Here is a 16,541-nt window from a genome sequence, read left to right as displayed (position 1 = left end):
AGACAGAGGGTCTCATGGTTGGCTGAGAAGCAGTGAGTGGTCAGCGTAGTCTGCAAATAGTATCAGGAAGTCTTTGAAGAGCAAACTGAGTTTCAGGTGGAAAGCTGACTTCCTAAGCCGCACTTCCCCAGAGTGATGACCCCTCAGTTGTGTTATAAAAAAAAAACAGCAGTAAGATAAATCTGGCCCTTTTCTATAAAGTAAATGCCTTACCAATCCTCTGCAGGTGCTGATGGCAGCCCTTCCTCTCACACCAGGGGCTTCCACGGTGCCAAGGAGGTGGCAGGAGTTCCCTTTGGAGAGGTGATGCTCGCTCCTGTTGGCGCTGCCATTCCTCCTCTCCAGAATGTAGTCGCTTGAAACCAGATGGTTATTTGCAGTCAAATTGAACGTTAAATTTCGACTCTTGTAGTTGATTTTGTAGAAAACTGGTCCGTTTGGAGACAGGGGTCTCAGGTCACGCCTGACCCTCTCACCACTGAAGTGGTGAGCCAGGCGGTGGGAGATAAACTCTCCATCAGGGCTGGTTTTCACTGGGTGGACAATGGACAGATCTGACCCTGCGTGAACAGAGTGGCCTGCAGAACAGGGATGGATTTAAAAAAACGCCATAAGATCATTTAAACGTATTAAAACATATGAGCGTTTTAATTGTCAAAACATGCACATGCATTCAGTCTGCATGCATCACACTGACCTTGCTCTGCAAAGAGGGAGAGGAGTCTGTCTGCAACGGAGAGCTCTTCGTGGCCGGCTGCCAAAATGACAACAAAGTGCAGCAGGAAAAGTAGAAAAAGCTCCTGCATATTTCACAGAAGCGAGCTCAGAGCCCTGGAGAAGAGCATGGGACGTCCGGCGGCGGTGGAGGTGGAGGTGGAGGTGGAGGTGGAGGTGGAGGGGCCCTCTGCGATCCCGCGCTGCCGCTCCCGCGGCATGACACGGACGAGCTGAGAGAGAGGGGGGAGACGAGCCAGAGGAGGACTGGCAGTCAGACCGGTGTTGAGAGGGAGAAAGCTGCGAGGACGGAGGGAAGGAGGGAGGGAAGGAGGGAAGGAGGGGAGGAGGGGAGGAGTGTCCGCTGGACCAGCTCTTCACAGGAGGGGGGCGCGCCGCCGCGCACGGAGGAGCTGCGCGTTTTTGAGCGGACCAGTCCGCCGTAGGCTACGCCGTAGGTTACGGCGTAGTGTACACGGCGACGCGTATCCTACGCCGTAGGCTCTGCGTCGGTGTAACGCGGAACCATAAATCAGCCTTAAGGGTTCGACTTCATAGGACTACCGACAACTTTTCTGCCAACAACAATGTTCCTTTATTTCAAAAACTCCACACATCTTCCTTTCTGTCCAGACAGTCCACCAGTCAATGCTGAAACACCATGTTTTAGGATCCAAAACATCTTAATGAATCTTTTTATAAATAATGTAACTTTCTGAAAACCGCGAATGAGATGTGTACCTGCGGTACTACTGCCCTTAGTTATCAGCAACTTTTTTTTTTTTTTGAGGATTCTCTATTACTTTATTAAATGTGAACAAATTAAAACAGATCAAAAAGGGTGTCCAAAGCATGTCAATGTGAAACACAAAAAAGTACAGTCCAAACTTTTATACTGAAAATAAAGAATACAACTATAATTCATTTTTCTATACACAAATGTTTTAACATGTTTGCACCTACAGACGTGGTATTTTTAAAATGTGCTCTCACTGATTTGCAAGACATGGTCTTAAGGTCCCTTTGACGACAAACACTTAAAAGTTGTAAATACTTTTCATCCCACTAACCACGTGGCTTTTTTTTGTAAATTGCAATGACAATTAAACCTAGAATGTCCACTGATGTGACAAAAATAACAAATCAGTAATACTGCGCAATGTCTGTCTCCCTCTGCAATGTGCGTATGTAAGGTTCCTTAAGATGATTTTTTTTTCTTTTTTTTCCTTTTTTTATAAATCTTTTTATTGGAGTTATCAGCAACTCGTGCTTTTTATTATTTTACCTTCTTTTGTCATAATTTTATTTCATTTTATTTGTTATTTACTGTCTAATTATGTCTTGCCGCTTTTAATGTTGATGTAAAGCACTTTTAAATTACCTTGTGTTGAATTGTGCTATATAAATAAACTTGCCTTGCCTTGCCTAAAACTATAATACTAGAATCTTACTATAAAAATCGTATTAATCTTTGAAAAACTTTAATTGCAAATTAAGTCAGGTGCATTTGCGTTAGAAAGGTTTCTCATTCCCGTCAAACTGTGAACATTTAAGTCAGTCTTTTATATTTGAACCAAGCGCACGTTTTGCCCTTTGTTTAACATTTTCAATTTAGCATAAATAAAAGAAAGACTCAAATGGGCATCTTGCGTCATCAGTTGGCTACTTCCTAACACCCCGCTCTGGCAAGTAGCCTACGTATTACAGCTTGTAAACCCTTTTTCAGACAGCTTAGTCTTTCAAGTCTTGTTTTGTGGATTTTTTTTCTCAATCCTGCTGCAGCAGACTTACAGTTCAGTGAAGTTGTGAGCCTTCTCATATCCACAGTCTCAGGTCTGTTTACATACATACTGAAATATTGACATTAGTCACTGATGAAAGTCATTACAATTATTTAAGCAGTCCATTGTTGATGTCACTGGGGTTAAAGGCTCATTCATCCTCTTTTAATCACCTGCATTTTTTCAGGGAGCTCCTTGCAGAGTCAGAATATGGATTTCCTCCAGAACTTTCGAGGACTTGAATAAACCAACTCTCTTGTAAAATCACACAAAGCATGACATTTATCACTTTGTGCTTTTTGGCAGTTACTTGTCATTAAAACTAAACAGTAACCAGGAGAGCAGAACTTAACCATGTTACTGTCACTGCTGTGCATCGCTGTGTAACAAACAGATTTTCAAAAAGATGCCATAGCTTAAGTCTATTTAATTAATGTCATTATTCACATGCATTCATCGTGTTAACAACATATCAAAACTTTAAACTTTTTTTTCCCTTTTTCTCTTTGTTGTCATCTTATACTTCCCCTCAGGTGCTTAAAATGCTTGCCAGCAACTCAAACAAAAGACCAAAAGCCTGTGCAAACACATCCTTTCTTTGGTTTTATTTGGGATTAAAGGGTAAATATTTGTACATTCCAACCCATGAGTGCAGATTCTCAATAAATGGATCCACAGAGATGTGTTTTTATTGTGTTGTCCTTTTTCAGTTTTCATACCCAGTTACTTTCTTTCAGATTGTTGACAATGTAGAAAATGAAAATAAAACCTAAATATATTTTCAGCATCTTAGTCCAAGTTAAAGCTTTTGCTGACGTGTATCACCTGAAGGCTTTTATGGCACAGTCTGGTTTTGCTTGTTCTTTTTGCTTGTTTATGCTTCCTTTATCAGGGTTTTCATCCAGGCTTTGTTAGTTTTATTGTAAGTTTCTGCTAAGGCGGTGCTGGTGCAGGTGAGGATCCAAATTCAGGAGTTGTTAACAATGGCCTTTATCAAACAAAATATGTTGCCACAGCAAGATGTCCAAAATGAAATGGAGAACTTGGGTGCAGAAGCAGACAAGAGATTGGACAAGCAGGACAGCAGGGGAGCACGAAAAAGGAGAATATTCGACAGACGAACCAAAGGACACGATACAAAGCATTATAAATGCATGTATGTGGACAGGACACAGGTGACGCAGTTAAGAGACCCATGAGAGGGGCAAAGAAAAACATCAGGGATTGAGGTGAACAATGAGAGGTAATCAGAGTAGACACGCAACACACAGGAGTAACTCAATTCCAACACACCTGAAACTATAACACGGCCTCACCTGAAGAGTTATATGTAGAGTTTAAAGCAACAACAAGGATTTACCTTCATGTTAAAATATTAGGTTCAAGGAATGATAGATTATTTTGAGGAAGTTTTGTCTACAGGACTGTCACAGAAAATTAGAATATTGTGATTTTCTGTAATGCAATAACAAAAACAAAAATGTCATAAATTCTGGATTCATTACAAATCAACTGAAATATTGCAAGCCTTTTATTATTTTAATATTGCTGATCATGGCTTACAGCTTAAGAAAACTTAAATATCCTATCTCAAAAAAATTGAATATTCTGGGAATCTTAAACTGTAAACCATAATCAGCAATATTAAAATAATAAAAGGCTTGCAATATTTCAGTTGATTTGTAATGAATCCAGAATGTATGACATTTTTGTTTTTTTAATTGCATTACAGAAAATAAAGAACTTTATCACAATATTCTAATTTTCTGAGACAGTCCTGTATATCTTGTCTATATCAGTGGGCAACACTTAAAGTAACGTTGAACTCTGCTATCCACATTAATCCGTTAACAGTCAGTGCAGCCTACATGGGATCCTTTTTTTAAGTAGAAACGTTACTGATTTTACATCCACCAGCAACCACCCTCCACTGTCAAAAGAAAAGAAGAGGCGTCCCAATAGCTTTGAGAGACTAAAATCAGTGCCAGGACACAGCAGTTGAGCTCAACTTAGGTTTGAGTTTCAGGTTAAACCACAGGCAACAGGGTTAAAACCAGAAGATCCACAAAACCAAACATCTACACACAGCTGCAGTTTCCGGACATGGTAAACTTTTAATCTCGGTTTTCTTGTGCTCTTTGCCTTTGTTAAGTCTCTATCGCGTGTTCAGTTAGTGCCAGTCTTATTTTGGCAATCGCTGTCTCTGAGTGTCATTTATAGTTTTACTTCTTTTGTCCTCCTGCCCTCATTGTTTTCCTGGTGCCTCTTATCCAATTAGTTCTCGGTCTGTGTTCACAGTCTTATCTCTCTCTCTGTGCTTTGTTAGTCAGTCTGTTTACTATCCCAGTTTCATTTTGCTAAGATATCAGTTGAATTATTTCTGTTACCATCACTTTACAACTCCTTTACAACTTGTTTTTCTTGTATTTTTACTTTGTCACTCTCTTGTTTGTTTGCTATGTCTTCGCTTTTGTGATCTGCATATTAGTGACAGTTTTATGTTTGGCCAATGAAACATGCCACATTCCTCTTGCTTTTTTTTAGCTTCAGACAGTGAAACACAGAGGCAGACAATACAATGAGCTCATAAATCTGTGGAGTCTGATGGCATCTGTGTCTATCTATTCATCTATTTAGTCATTGGAGTTTTGTGCATAAGCAGATGATTGTGGACCTACCAAAGCCTCTTCTTCTTCTGTGTTTGTCAAACCCTGATGTGTGAGTCAAAGAGTGTTAGTAATACTAAAGTATTGCTAAAGAAAACAAGTTAAAAGAGGCTTAAACTTGCAGAAGTGTTTTATGAGAGACAGGAAAGATAATTTGGGGAAAATGTGTGGTCTTGTTAAAAAAAGAAAAAAGAAAAAAAAACTCAAGAACAGCTGACGGTACAGAATTTCACACAGAGCAAGACAGTGTATCTTTGAGCTGATATCAGTAGACCCTAAACCTCAGCCTCCTCTGGCAAAGAAAGCAACAATAACAAGATTAATGGACCATGCTGGGGACTTCCTAATAAAACCAACATGCAGCATAAGCAGTGAGCTCTCTGTGTTGAAACTGAATAAAAAGCAGCTGTTTCTGAGCAAGCAACGTTTTACTAGAACTAACACAGTTGTTAAACTCACTTACACATCTAGAAAATCTACCTGGTGTATAATTACACAACTGAACCGTTTTTATGGCTTTGAAGGAGGAAATATGTAGCCTCCAATATATCATTTCAACATTTCTTATTCTTAAATGATTGTATATATGATTTTTTTTTGTATTAATATACAAATATGTGGTGTAACTCCAGCAGGCAGGCTGCATCTGTTTAAAAATCCATCCAGACTGTAGAGCAGAAAGCTCCGTGGATCAGGTTCAATCCCTGAATGAATCGCCCTCTTATCTTTCCCAAAGACATTACCCAAACTGACCCCTTAAGTCCCCTGTTTCACTAATGTGCAACAGACTGAGAAATACCGGAAGCTGGGTAATAATCAAGACCTTTTGTTAGTTTTTAGGTGGGTGAGAGAGGTTTTAACACAGGGAAATAGTTGCCGCATTCCTCATTAAGGCTTCCCTGGGCTGTTGGGAGTAATTTGTCTGAGGCCCTTTATTTTATTTGTCTCCATAAAAGCTTTGTTGTGGTTTAAGGTCACATTTGCAACACTGTTCTGAAATAATAAAAAGTCCTTGTTTGATGGATGATGATGATGATGATGATGATGATGATGATGATGATGACGATGATGATGATGATGATGATAAGTAAGAAATATAAATTAATTCAACGCTTTGTTACTTTTTCATTAGAAATAAATATGTCTTAATATGTCTTAACATCTGTAGGCTTACAGTCAGACTGCTAGCATTAAAAATAAAATGAGGAGCATCATTATTATTATTTATGTTTTTTTTCTTTTTTTCTTTATACTGTACTTGGTTGTTTTTCTTGTCTCTGGGTCTGTTGTGAGTGCTGGGTTGGGGATGGGAATGTGGGAGGGATATAAAAAGATGGGAAAAATGGAAGGATGGAAGTATTCCCAGTTATTTTGCTTTACTACTGTTGTACAATGTGAAACTATTTCCAATAAAAAAATCATTTAAAAAAATAAATAAATAAATAAATATGTACGGTATTTCTTAACTTCCCATCAAATGAAACGACAAACAGGCAGACCATCAGTGTCTGAAAACAGCAGTTGTTCACGTTGAGTTTAAATGAAGTGGATCCGAGTAAAATGTCGCCCCCTCCCGTTCACTTGCCGAACTGCAGCATGTCGTCTGCTAAGTAATTCCGTGTGTTTCTGTCCTGCTGGGGAAAGAATCCCCCTTGCTGTCCTCTCTCTCCATGCCATCCCTGAGTGAGCACTCAGGATTAGGATTGATATTTTATACTTTCTTTTTTAATCAAGTGATTGACTTCCAATGCTTTTGTTTTTAAGCTCTGCACCAGTGGCGTAGCCACGGGTGTGCCAGGGTGTGCCAGTGCCACCCAAAGAGACAGCTGGCACACCCAAAAATTTGATGCATTTTTTTTTTTTTTTTTTTTTGGTATAGTCTTCTAAGTATTCTAAATCTAGGCTTATCTAGGCTATTAGTATGTAATCATGATGTTCAAAATAATTCAAAATAAAAAATCATATTTTTGCATGTAAAACCCCCGTCAGGCGATGTGTCGCGGCAGCTGGACTGTTAAACCTAAATTATGGTTCCGCGTTAAATCGACGGCGTACCCTACGCCGTAGGATCTGCGTCGGTGTAACGCGGAACCATAAATCAGCCTTCAGACAACTCAATCAAACGGGAGGTGGATGGCGGACATGAGTTCCCGTCCATTATTGAAGTCTTAGACTCCTGCGACAAAGATGTTTTATCCAAGATTAACTGTTTGCATCGTATTCTGATAGCATTGCCTGTACAAGTTGCTCCGTGGAGCCTTTTTTTAGTCGTCAACAGGACCAGAGCTGTCAGAGCGACGACAGAGAGACTGAGGAGCCTCTCGTTGCTCATGTTTGAAAAAGATTTGAAGTGTGCATTTCTGTATTTAACAGCGTTTGTGTGTAATGTGTATGATTAATAACAGCAGCACGTCATTGATCAGGCCCCTCTGCTCCTTCACCCCCCCCCCCCCTCTCTCCTCCCCGACACACACACTAGTATGAGCTGCAGCTCCAATGCGCGCCCCCGCGAGCACGCGCGGGAGCGCGAGTGTTTTAGATTGACGGTAACTTTATGGAGAGGTAGAAAAAAAGAAGAGAGGAAGAGAGAGAAAGAATCAGGACAGGCAGGGGAAGCCAACAGGTTGGTCTAATATTAGGTGGAAGTGTAGGAAGAGCCACTTGATACTAAGTGATTAATATCTAAATATGATTTATATGGAAAGATTGCATAAGCAAGATTTGCAATTTATTCAAAGCTATTAAAAATGCTTGTTGCACAAAAACCTAGATGCCCAGTATGGTTTGAATTTCTGCTGACCAACCTGTCCTTTTGGGAAAATTATATTATTTTATTTTATTATTTTATAATAAAACCATCAGCCCAACCTTAAGCCAAATAGTTGTGTTCTGCCTCTGGTTAAATAGCTTTGTTGATCATGCGTAATGTGGATACGTTATGGCTCTGAGTACATGAGTGTTATATTTCACTATGTTGGCTTCATTGGGTAGCTATGTGTGTGTGTGGTTATGTTTTTGTGATGTTTTTTTTAGGACATGCATAAAGTGTGGTTATTATATTACTTATTATTATATTATATATATTATTATACTTATCATATATTGAGAGCACACACAACATGTGGATATGTTTTGCACTGTCAATAATGTTGGATATACATGCTTTTGAATGTTTGTGGAGGTGTAACGTCTAGTTTTGTTGAAAAAGAATTTGGCACACCCAGTCTTTGCTGGTGCGCACCCAAAGTCTCTTTTCTGGCTACGCCACTGCTCTGCACCCAGTAACTCTGCAAAGACAAAACAGCATTACCCACAGACGTCCCCCCTCTTCAATCCCTCCCATCGTTGCAGTCTGAATTTCCGCTCATAAAGCATGTTGAACTCGTCCAAAAATAACGCACAACTCCACAAGGTGAAATCCACCTCTGCATGAAGGTCATTTGATTCATAGAGCCTCAGTCTCTCACTTTCACTTTAATTTTTAGTTTTTTGTGCGTGTACTTTTACCTAACGTGCTTTTCTAACTTCTTCTGACACCACCTAATGGTCCTCTTTAGAGGTTTACTCACAGTTGCATTGTCCCAACGCCTCTCTGGGTCAATGTATGAACATGAACACTTGGTCCACGTGTCTGCAGTTCACAGCTCGACCACCAGGGGGCCCCCTCGGCCCCTGCCTGTGAACTTTGTTCAAGTAGTAAATGGGCGTGCTGCTGCGTGTTTGCTCAACACTCAGAAGACAGGACATGGACTGAGGTCTGATCGTAAATTCAACTTTTGTAATCTGAGAATATTGCTGCTAGGGATTTGTTTTAGAAAACCGACTGAATCAAAGCTGCCGTTTGTTTAGTTTTGTGATCTAATCGTTTGGTCGCTGGCTTTTTGAAATATATTGTTTATACAGTAAGGACTACTGATCGATATTGTTTCTGTGTGATTGGTGATCGTGTGACCTCTTTAAATCTGATTGAATCAGTGTTTTTATTTCAGCTGTCTTTTTTAGTTACTTTCTGCTGTTACTTTTGTGGTTTTCATTCTCAGACTCTGTCCTCTTAAATAACATTGCTTTACAGATTATTTTCTGCTGAGACTTTGGTTACAGCAGTGGGGGGAGAATGAGCAAATCTAATCTTTTCTCTCTCCCTCAAACAGTAGCACTCCACATCTGAGCCCCCCCTGGCCCCGGTCGACACCTGGAAGTAAAAGGCAGAGATGGAGGTTTTCTGGGCAGGGGTCCTTTGGTCTGTGAAGATTTGGCTGTACCTCATTTTCAGCCTCATCATGACCCCAGCCATGTTCGGATTCTCCCTGGGCCTGTCTGAGACCTACATGACCATCCTGGTCAGAATCTTAGAGGTACTGTCCTGTTTGAAGTGCACGCTTGAAGCCATCGTAGACACACACACAGTGAGACATGACCACGATTCACCGTTTCCTGTCTGTTCCTCCTCCACAGTGGGCCACTCTGAAGATACAGAAGGCAAACTTAGATGAACAAGCACTCAAAGCCTCTACTAATAATGGTGAGTTCATAGATACATGTGTCACTTGTCTTTGTCATATCCCTTATTGAGAAACATGCAAGTGGGATTAGGGCCAGATGCATTTGCTGCAACTCTGGATTTCATAAGATGCTGTATTACAAGTCTTAACAAGCATGTTGCAACGATAGTCGCATTTTTAAAGAGGAGGTTTACATGTGAAATGGCCTGTTTTGTTGTTTTGTTCCGTTTTGTTGTAGTTGGGGTTTTTTTTGCACACAGATAAATTCCTCACAAGTGAACAAGCCCTGTTAATGGCCCGTTTAAAAGGTGAATTGATTCTTATGTGCAAGGACAAGTATAATCTAGATAGGGCTGTGACCCACTTGAGAACATTTACGACAAGCAGCAAGGTGAACTTGCTTTCGCAGGGTTTCTCTCAATATCTGCTGAAAGGCTATTGCTCAACTCCTTATCAGCCATTAAGCTGCGCAGGGTGGCGGCGTCTATGCAGAATATGAAGATTGGAGGTGTTAAGTTTGTCAGCAAAATGTGCTGTCTGTAAAGTTCACAGTGTGCCTGTGGTACCTTTATCATTTTGACAAGGACTGCAAAAACTGAAGTCACTCAATCAACTAAAACAACATCAACAAACAAGTTCTTAAAGTTTTGATTGAATATCTAATTTGATTCATAATCTGGACTTTGTCTGCTGCGTTATCAGGTAAATTGGAGCACTGACGGTTCTGAGATCTGAGGAATGTTAGATAGGAAGACAGTGCCGCTTTAATCCTCGCCCCCAATCCTTTTTGTCAAATGTTTCAGATCAAAAGCTGGAAAGGCTCTCAACTACTTTTAAATGAGGTCCTGCAAAGCACATGATCTCAGAAATATGTTCCTTTATGAGACTGGGTTTTCTTTTTAATTGGCTCAAACCATTTCGGCCTATGTTATCAATAATCTAAAGGGACATTACAAAGCTGGCTTATCTTCTAGATTGCTTCCAAGATAAGTGGTTCTTTTCTGCAGACTCAGTTTGATTCTGAGACTTTGTTGCCGTGTATGTGTGTGTTTGCTCAGGTATAATCCAGAGGGAAGATGGCTCTATGGAGGAAGAGTTTGAGGATCTCAGACGCAGTCGACCCAAACCAGCAGTGGGCGGGGACTTCACACTCAGCGACTGCTTCTATTTCTCCCGGAGAGGAATCGAGACCATTGTAGAGGATGAGGTACATTTAACTTAACTCGAGCTGCTCTTCTTAAACATCGTGATATGACTTGTCTGAATTTCTTTCCTTTTCGTTTTTGTTCATTTTGAACTCAGGTGACCCAGCGGTTCAGCTCTGAGGAGCTGGTGTCCTGGAACTTACTGACCCGCACCAACAATGATTTCCAGTACATAAGTCTCAGACTGACACTGGTCTACGGCCTTGGTATCTTTGTAAGATACTGCATCCTTGCCCCGCTTAGGTACACAAATAATTGACCTGCAAAAGGGATTTTACAGTCTTAATATGGAGACACAAAATGAGGCAGAGTTCATGTCAGACATCACCCTAAACATGGACACTGTAGGAGATAAAGATGTATTTTTGAACGTTTCTTCTGCACTTTTTGCCATGAAAGTCATAGTTTAAAGTCTCTACCTATCCCTGGCTCATTCTAACATACGCCTAAGAAATGTCCCTCTACTTCCAGGATAACACTGGCCTGCATCGGCCTGAGCTGGTTGGTTATTGGAACATCTGCAGTGGGATTATTTCCAAATTGGAGGTGATCATACACACACGCACACACACACACACACACACACACACACACACACACACACACACACACACACACACACACACACACACACACACACAAAGAAAATACAGATGCATAGAAAATCCTCCCTTCTCATCATGCTTTATGTGCAAATGTACCTGTTTAGGATAAAGTTTTGGCTCAGTGAGTGGGTCCACGTCATGTGCTACAGAATCTGTGCTCGGGGGCTCTCTGCTACCATTCAGTACCACAACAGGTACGTTCTCATTAATTTCTCAGCTAAAAAGCTTTACCGTGTCTTGTGATTCTGAATTCACTCTTCTCTTTGCAAACAGAGAAAATAAACCCAAAAAAGGAGGCATCTGCGTGGCCAATCACACCAGTCCCATCGACATTGTTATACTCTGCAACGACGGCTGTTATGCCATGGTATGCATGGAAACCTGCAGCGATTTTTACTTAAATTGTATTTAATCTAATTGGATTTTTTCCAACATTTGCATCTCAGGTGGGTCAAGTTCACGGCGGTCTGATGGGGGTTATTCAAAGAGCCATGGTTAGGTCTTGCCCTCATGTCTGGTTTGAGAGAGCAGAGATGAAAGATCGCCATCTGGTGACCAAAAGGTGAGCTCTGCCCTCCCTAACGTGAACACATTTATCTTCCTGCCTGTCACTGATTATGCCGCTGGGCTGTGTTTTCTCTCTCTGGCTGCTCTGGTATTGAAAGGAGCCAGCTTTGTTCTTTTTTTCTGGGAGTAAAACCATCAACAGCTTGAATATCTCTCATTAACTAGACAGGAGCAGATATATTTAGGGAGTTTGCTACTGAACATTGATGGATGGACTCTGGAGTCCAGTGTCTTGTTTTATCACCTTGTTCCAGATGTTTCATGTGTATCTCACAAATTGTACTTTTTTATTTTTGTTAAATAGATCCAAAGTAACACTCTGGGTATACTCTTAAAGTAAGGAAAAGGTTTCCAAAAGGTTTTGTTCTGTTTCCAGGTTGACGGATCATGTGAATGACAAGACAAAGCTTCCCATATTGATATTTCCAGAGGGTAAGTATGACCATAATATGCAATTCCACACCTGTTTGATGTGTGTATCGACAAAGAAATGACTTATTCAAGGTTGTTAATTTGACTCAGGAAGCAGTTTGGCCACTGAGTTGTGAAAAATAATGACATAGTAGATGTAAGTTTGGAACGAGCTCACACAAATGATTCTCTCGCGTCTCCCGATCTCTGGTTTCCGTAGGAACCTGTGTCAACAACACATCCGTCATGATGTTTAAAAAAGGAAGTTTTGAAATCGGGGCAACAATATATCCTGTAGCCATTAAGGTACTTCAGTCTTGTCCAACAGTCATCCCATGATTTCTGCTCGTCCGAGGAGTCGCACGTTTCTGCAACTGATGCTAATACTTTTCAACTCTTCTTAGTATGACCCAAAGTTTGGAGATGCCTTCTGGAACAGTTCCAAGTACAGCATGGTGAGCTACCTGCTGAGGATGATGACCAGTTGGGCTCTGGTCTGCAACGTCTGGTACCTCCCGGCCATGCACCAACAGGTACGACCGGCAGGCGTCGACCTCAAACCTCAGAGGTGTCAAGTAACAAAGTACAAATACTTCGTTACCTTACTTAAGTAGAAATTTTGGTTATCTATACTTCACTAGAGTAATTATTTTTCAGACGACTTTTTACTTTTACTCCTTACATTTTCACACAATTATCTGTACTTTTTACTCCTTACATTTTAAAAACAGCCTTGTTACTCTATTTCATTTTGGCCTTTAAATAAAAACTATCCAGTTAAATTGCTCCATCCGGATAGAGTGAATTTGGTTGTGGTTGTGGCACAGATGTTCTTGTCCAGTTTTGTTCTTACATCCGTTCCCTCAGATTCCTGCAACTAAACTTGGATGTACATTCCAATAAAGGTTAGGATAAATGATAACATGCCTTTGAAGTTTGACTTTTTGCACCATTACAATACTTATAGGCAACTAGTCATCATATCTCCTGCTCTCTGAAACACATGTTAATGCTCAATAGGACACATATATGGTTCTTTAATATATTTGCATTATACTAAGATGCATTCATTTTCAATGGCTTTTGTCCTTAATGGCTTTTTTCCCCCTTACATTATTTTTACTTTTATACTTTAAGTAGTTTTGAAACCAGTACTTTTATACTTTTACTTGAGTAAAAAACTTGAGTTGATACTTCAACTTCGACAGGAGTATTTTTAAACTCTAGTATCTATACTTCTACCTGAGTAATGAATGTGAATACTGAAGACACCTCTGTCAAACCTGCAAAGGAGTGCCACGCTTCCACAATGCCAGTCCCTCACTCCAGAGGACGTTTATCATTTGCTAACATCAGATGTAATAAACAAAGTAGAGTGACTTTCTTCCTTATTTCAAAAATATCAGGAAGGAGAGGATGCCGTGCAGTTTGCCAACAGAGTGAAGTCGGCCATCGCTCACCAGGGGGGGCTGCTAGATCTTCAGTGGTAAGCTTTAAGATGGTTCATTTTTCAAATATATCAATAAACTGAATTTAAAAAAAATCAAACCTATATTTCGGTTGCGATCGTTATTGAAAATCTGCTCTATTCTCTTTTAACCCTTGTGCTGTCTGCGGGTCAAAATGACCTAATTCTCCTTCCTTCTTCCCTTCCTCTTTTCTCCCTTCCTTCCTTCCTTCCTTCCTTCCTTCCTTCCTTCCTTCCTTCCTTCCTTCCTTCCTTCCTTCCTTCTTTTTTCCTTTCCTCCTGTTCTCTCCTTCCTTCTTCCCTTCCTCTTTTCTCCCTTCCTTCCTTCCTTCTTTCCTTCCTCCCTTCCTTCCTTCCTTCTTTCCTTCCTTCCTTCCCTCCTTCCTTGTTTTCTCCCTTCCTTCCATCCTTTATTCCTTCCTTCCATCCTTCCTTTCCTTCCTTCTTTTCTCCCTTCCTTCCTTCCTTCTTTCCTTCCTTCTTCCTTCCTTCCTTCCTTCTTTCCTCCTGCTCTCTCCTTCCTTCTTCCCTTCCTCTTTTCTCCCTTCCTTCCTTCCTTCCTTCCTTCCTTCCTTCCTTCCTTCCTTCCTTCCTTCCTTCCTTCCTTCCTTCCTTCCTTCCTTCCTTCCTTCCTTCCTTCCTTCCTTCCTTCCATCCTTCTTTCCTCCCTTCGTTCTTTTCTCCCTTCCTTCTTTTCTCCCTTCATTCCTTCTTTCTTTCCTTCCTTCCTTCCTTCCTTCCTTCCTTCCTTCCTTCCTTCCTTCCTTCCTTCCTTCCTTCCTTCCTTCCTTCCTTCCTTATTTTCTCCCTTCCTTCCTTCTTTCTTTCCTTCTTTTCATTCTTCTTTCCTCCCTTCTTCTCTTCCTCCTTCCTTGACCCAAAGACAGCACAAGGGTTAAGACAATAAGCAGCACTTTTCTATCAGAGTTAGTGAGGAAAACCCTTTTATTGACTCAAGCTTCAAAAGCACAACATGCAGTCCTCCAGTGTTCAAACATTGGCTGAATAGTCTGTTGTAAGAGGCGGAAAGATCAGCACAAACAACTCCGTACGATCTCCTTCTGCCTCTGCAGGGACGGGGGCCTGAAGAGAGCAAAAGTGAAGGAGACGTTTAAAGAGCAGGAGCAGAAGAAGTACAGCAGCATGGTGGTGGGCGATGACAGCAGCAGCAACAGCGACTGAGACGCTCTTTTTATCTTCATGAACAATTCTTCTGCCTTGGTTTGTTTGGGTTTTTTTTTTGTTTTTTAAAAAGGGGTCTCCTCTACTTCAGTGTTTTCACTCAAGCTGGACCCTGCAGGGAAGAGTCTGAATGGACAAATGGACTTTTAACAAACACTGAAAAGCATCTCTGTGATTGACGGACGATTAATGTGCAATAATGAGTGTTGATGGAGCACAGGAAAGGGAAGTCTACTTGTTTTTACTTTTAGTTCAGCTATTGATGTGGTGATTGAATATTGATGCTGTGGATGAAATGTGTGTTTAAAGACAAGAAACTCCTAAAAAGACCCCGGACTCGTGAGTTTTCTTTCTTTCTTTCTTTCTTTCTTCTTTTGGAAAAAAGCAAACTGAATCTAGAAGAAAATGATAGTTGTTTAATATGTTGGATAACATTACATTATATTTTGATCATATACAGTACACCACAAAATATATTTTAAACTTAAACATTTAAAAATGCGTATAGTTTTAAGTAAAACACTGCAGGAGCAACGCTGCAAGATTTGAGTGTAAAAGGAACTTGGTATTTGTTTTTCAAAAAGAAAACCTGACCCTCCTCCCTCTTCGTTCACATAACTGGAAAGACAGATTGGACACAAAAGAGATGTTGGCCTGTGGCACTTAAATGACTGTTGGAAATGTCCAGTTCATTGAGTTTCATGAGATGTGAACACAGATATCTCACAGTATAACACACAATTTGGAGGATTTGGATCTTGGTGCTTCTTTGAATGGTGGCCCCAAAGTGTTTTCCTCGGTGCCTCCATTGTCAGGTATTCCCTCATCAGCTCCTAAGATCAAAATAAAGAACCACTCATATTAAGGCCAGCCCCTTAAACTTGTTTGAATAATGATGCCTCTTTTGTCTAGTGTCTGTGTCCTCACCGTCGTGCTCATGCTCGCCGGGGTCGGCTGTGTTCGGTGTCTCCTGTTCAAATCCAAAGAGGGTTCATGAAATTAAACATTTTAAGTCAGTCAACCTCTGATGGAATCTATTAGGGAGGCTTTAAATGATGACAGCACTTACCTGCAACACATTTTTTTTGTTCTGTTTTTGTTTAAGATTCAGATACCTGCAAATATTATAAAAGAAAGTTCTTACACCATAACAAAGAAACCACTTTATTGCATTGAATCTGTACCCCCCTCTGCACAGCAGAGATTATAAACTGGATACTGCTGAATCAGTCTGAGTAATCGCCTGAGAAGCTACAAGAGCTGTTCTGACTCTTAACAATCTCCTTGTTAACACCAGACGCTTGGACATACGATAATCTGCAATCATTAGGCCTACTGTTTTTAAACTCCTTTTTAATGTCAGAGAAGTTTCCCGTTCTAAAGATCTGGAACTATTGTTGCTCAGCTACTCATTTTCTCTTCTGTGTTAAATATTACTAA

The 16,541-nt window shown here is 40.6% G+C and overlaps 2 protein-coding genes across 4 annotated transcripts in view; one reads left to right on the top strand and one right to left on the bottom strand.

Annotated features, from left to right (window-relative positions):
* Positions 1-1,009, bottom strand: part of adamts12 (ADAM metallopeptidase with thrombospondin type 1 motif, 12) — a 36,452-nt gene extending 35,443 nt beyond the window's left edge. For both annotated transcript variants that reach the window (XM_061729529.1, XM_061729528.1), the window contains exons 1-2: positions 698-1,009; positions 214-578 (exon numbers count right to left, since the gene is read on the bottom strand). In XM_061729529.1, coding sequence (XP_061585513.1) covers positions 214-578; positions 698-806 — 474 coding nt within the window. In that variant the 5' untranslated portion in view covers positions 807-1,009. The remainder of the gene's footprint in view (positions 1-213; positions 579-697) is intronic.
* Positions 1,010-8,831: 7,822 nt separating this feature from the next.
* On the top strand, positions 8,832-15,430 carry agpat9l (1-acylglycerol-3-phosphate O-acyltransferase 9, like). 2 transcript variants are annotated; one of them, XM_061729525.1, is made up of 14 exons: positions 8,832-8,916; positions 9,313-9,516; positions 9,617-9,683; positions 10,722-10,870; positions 10,966-11,111; positions 11,340-11,414; positions 11,578-11,667; positions 11,747-11,840; positions 11,920-12,035; positions 12,417-12,472; positions 12,672-12,757; positions 12,856-12,984; positions 13,858-13,937; positions 14,993-15,430. In XM_061729525.1, exons 2-14 carry the CDS (start codon positions 9,373-9,375, stop codon positions 15,099-15,101), a joined length of 1,341 nt encoding a protein of 446 aa, XP_061585509.1. In that variant the 5' UTR covers positions 8,832-8,916; positions 9,313-9,372; the 3' UTR covers positions 15,102-15,430. The 2 variants fall into 2 exon arrangements, with proteins under 2 accessions (XP_061585509.1, XP_061585508.1); XM_061729524.1 differs by lacking the exon at positions 8,832-8,916 and adding an exon at positions 8,925-9,063.
* The last annotated feature ends 1,111 nt before the right edge of the window (positions 15,431-16,541 follow it).

Source organism: Cololabis saira, chromosome 9 (genome assembly GCF_033807715.1).
Source record: "Cololabis saira isolate AMF1-May2022 chromosome 9, fColSai1.1, whole genome shotgun sequence".
NCBI classification, from domain to species: domain Eukaryota; kingdom Metazoa; phylum Chordata; class Actinopteri; order Beloniformes; family Belonidae; genus Cololabis; species Cololabis saira.
The sequence above is the reverse complement of the archived record's forward strand: the minus strand, read 5'-3'. Positions and strand labels throughout refer to the sequence as shown.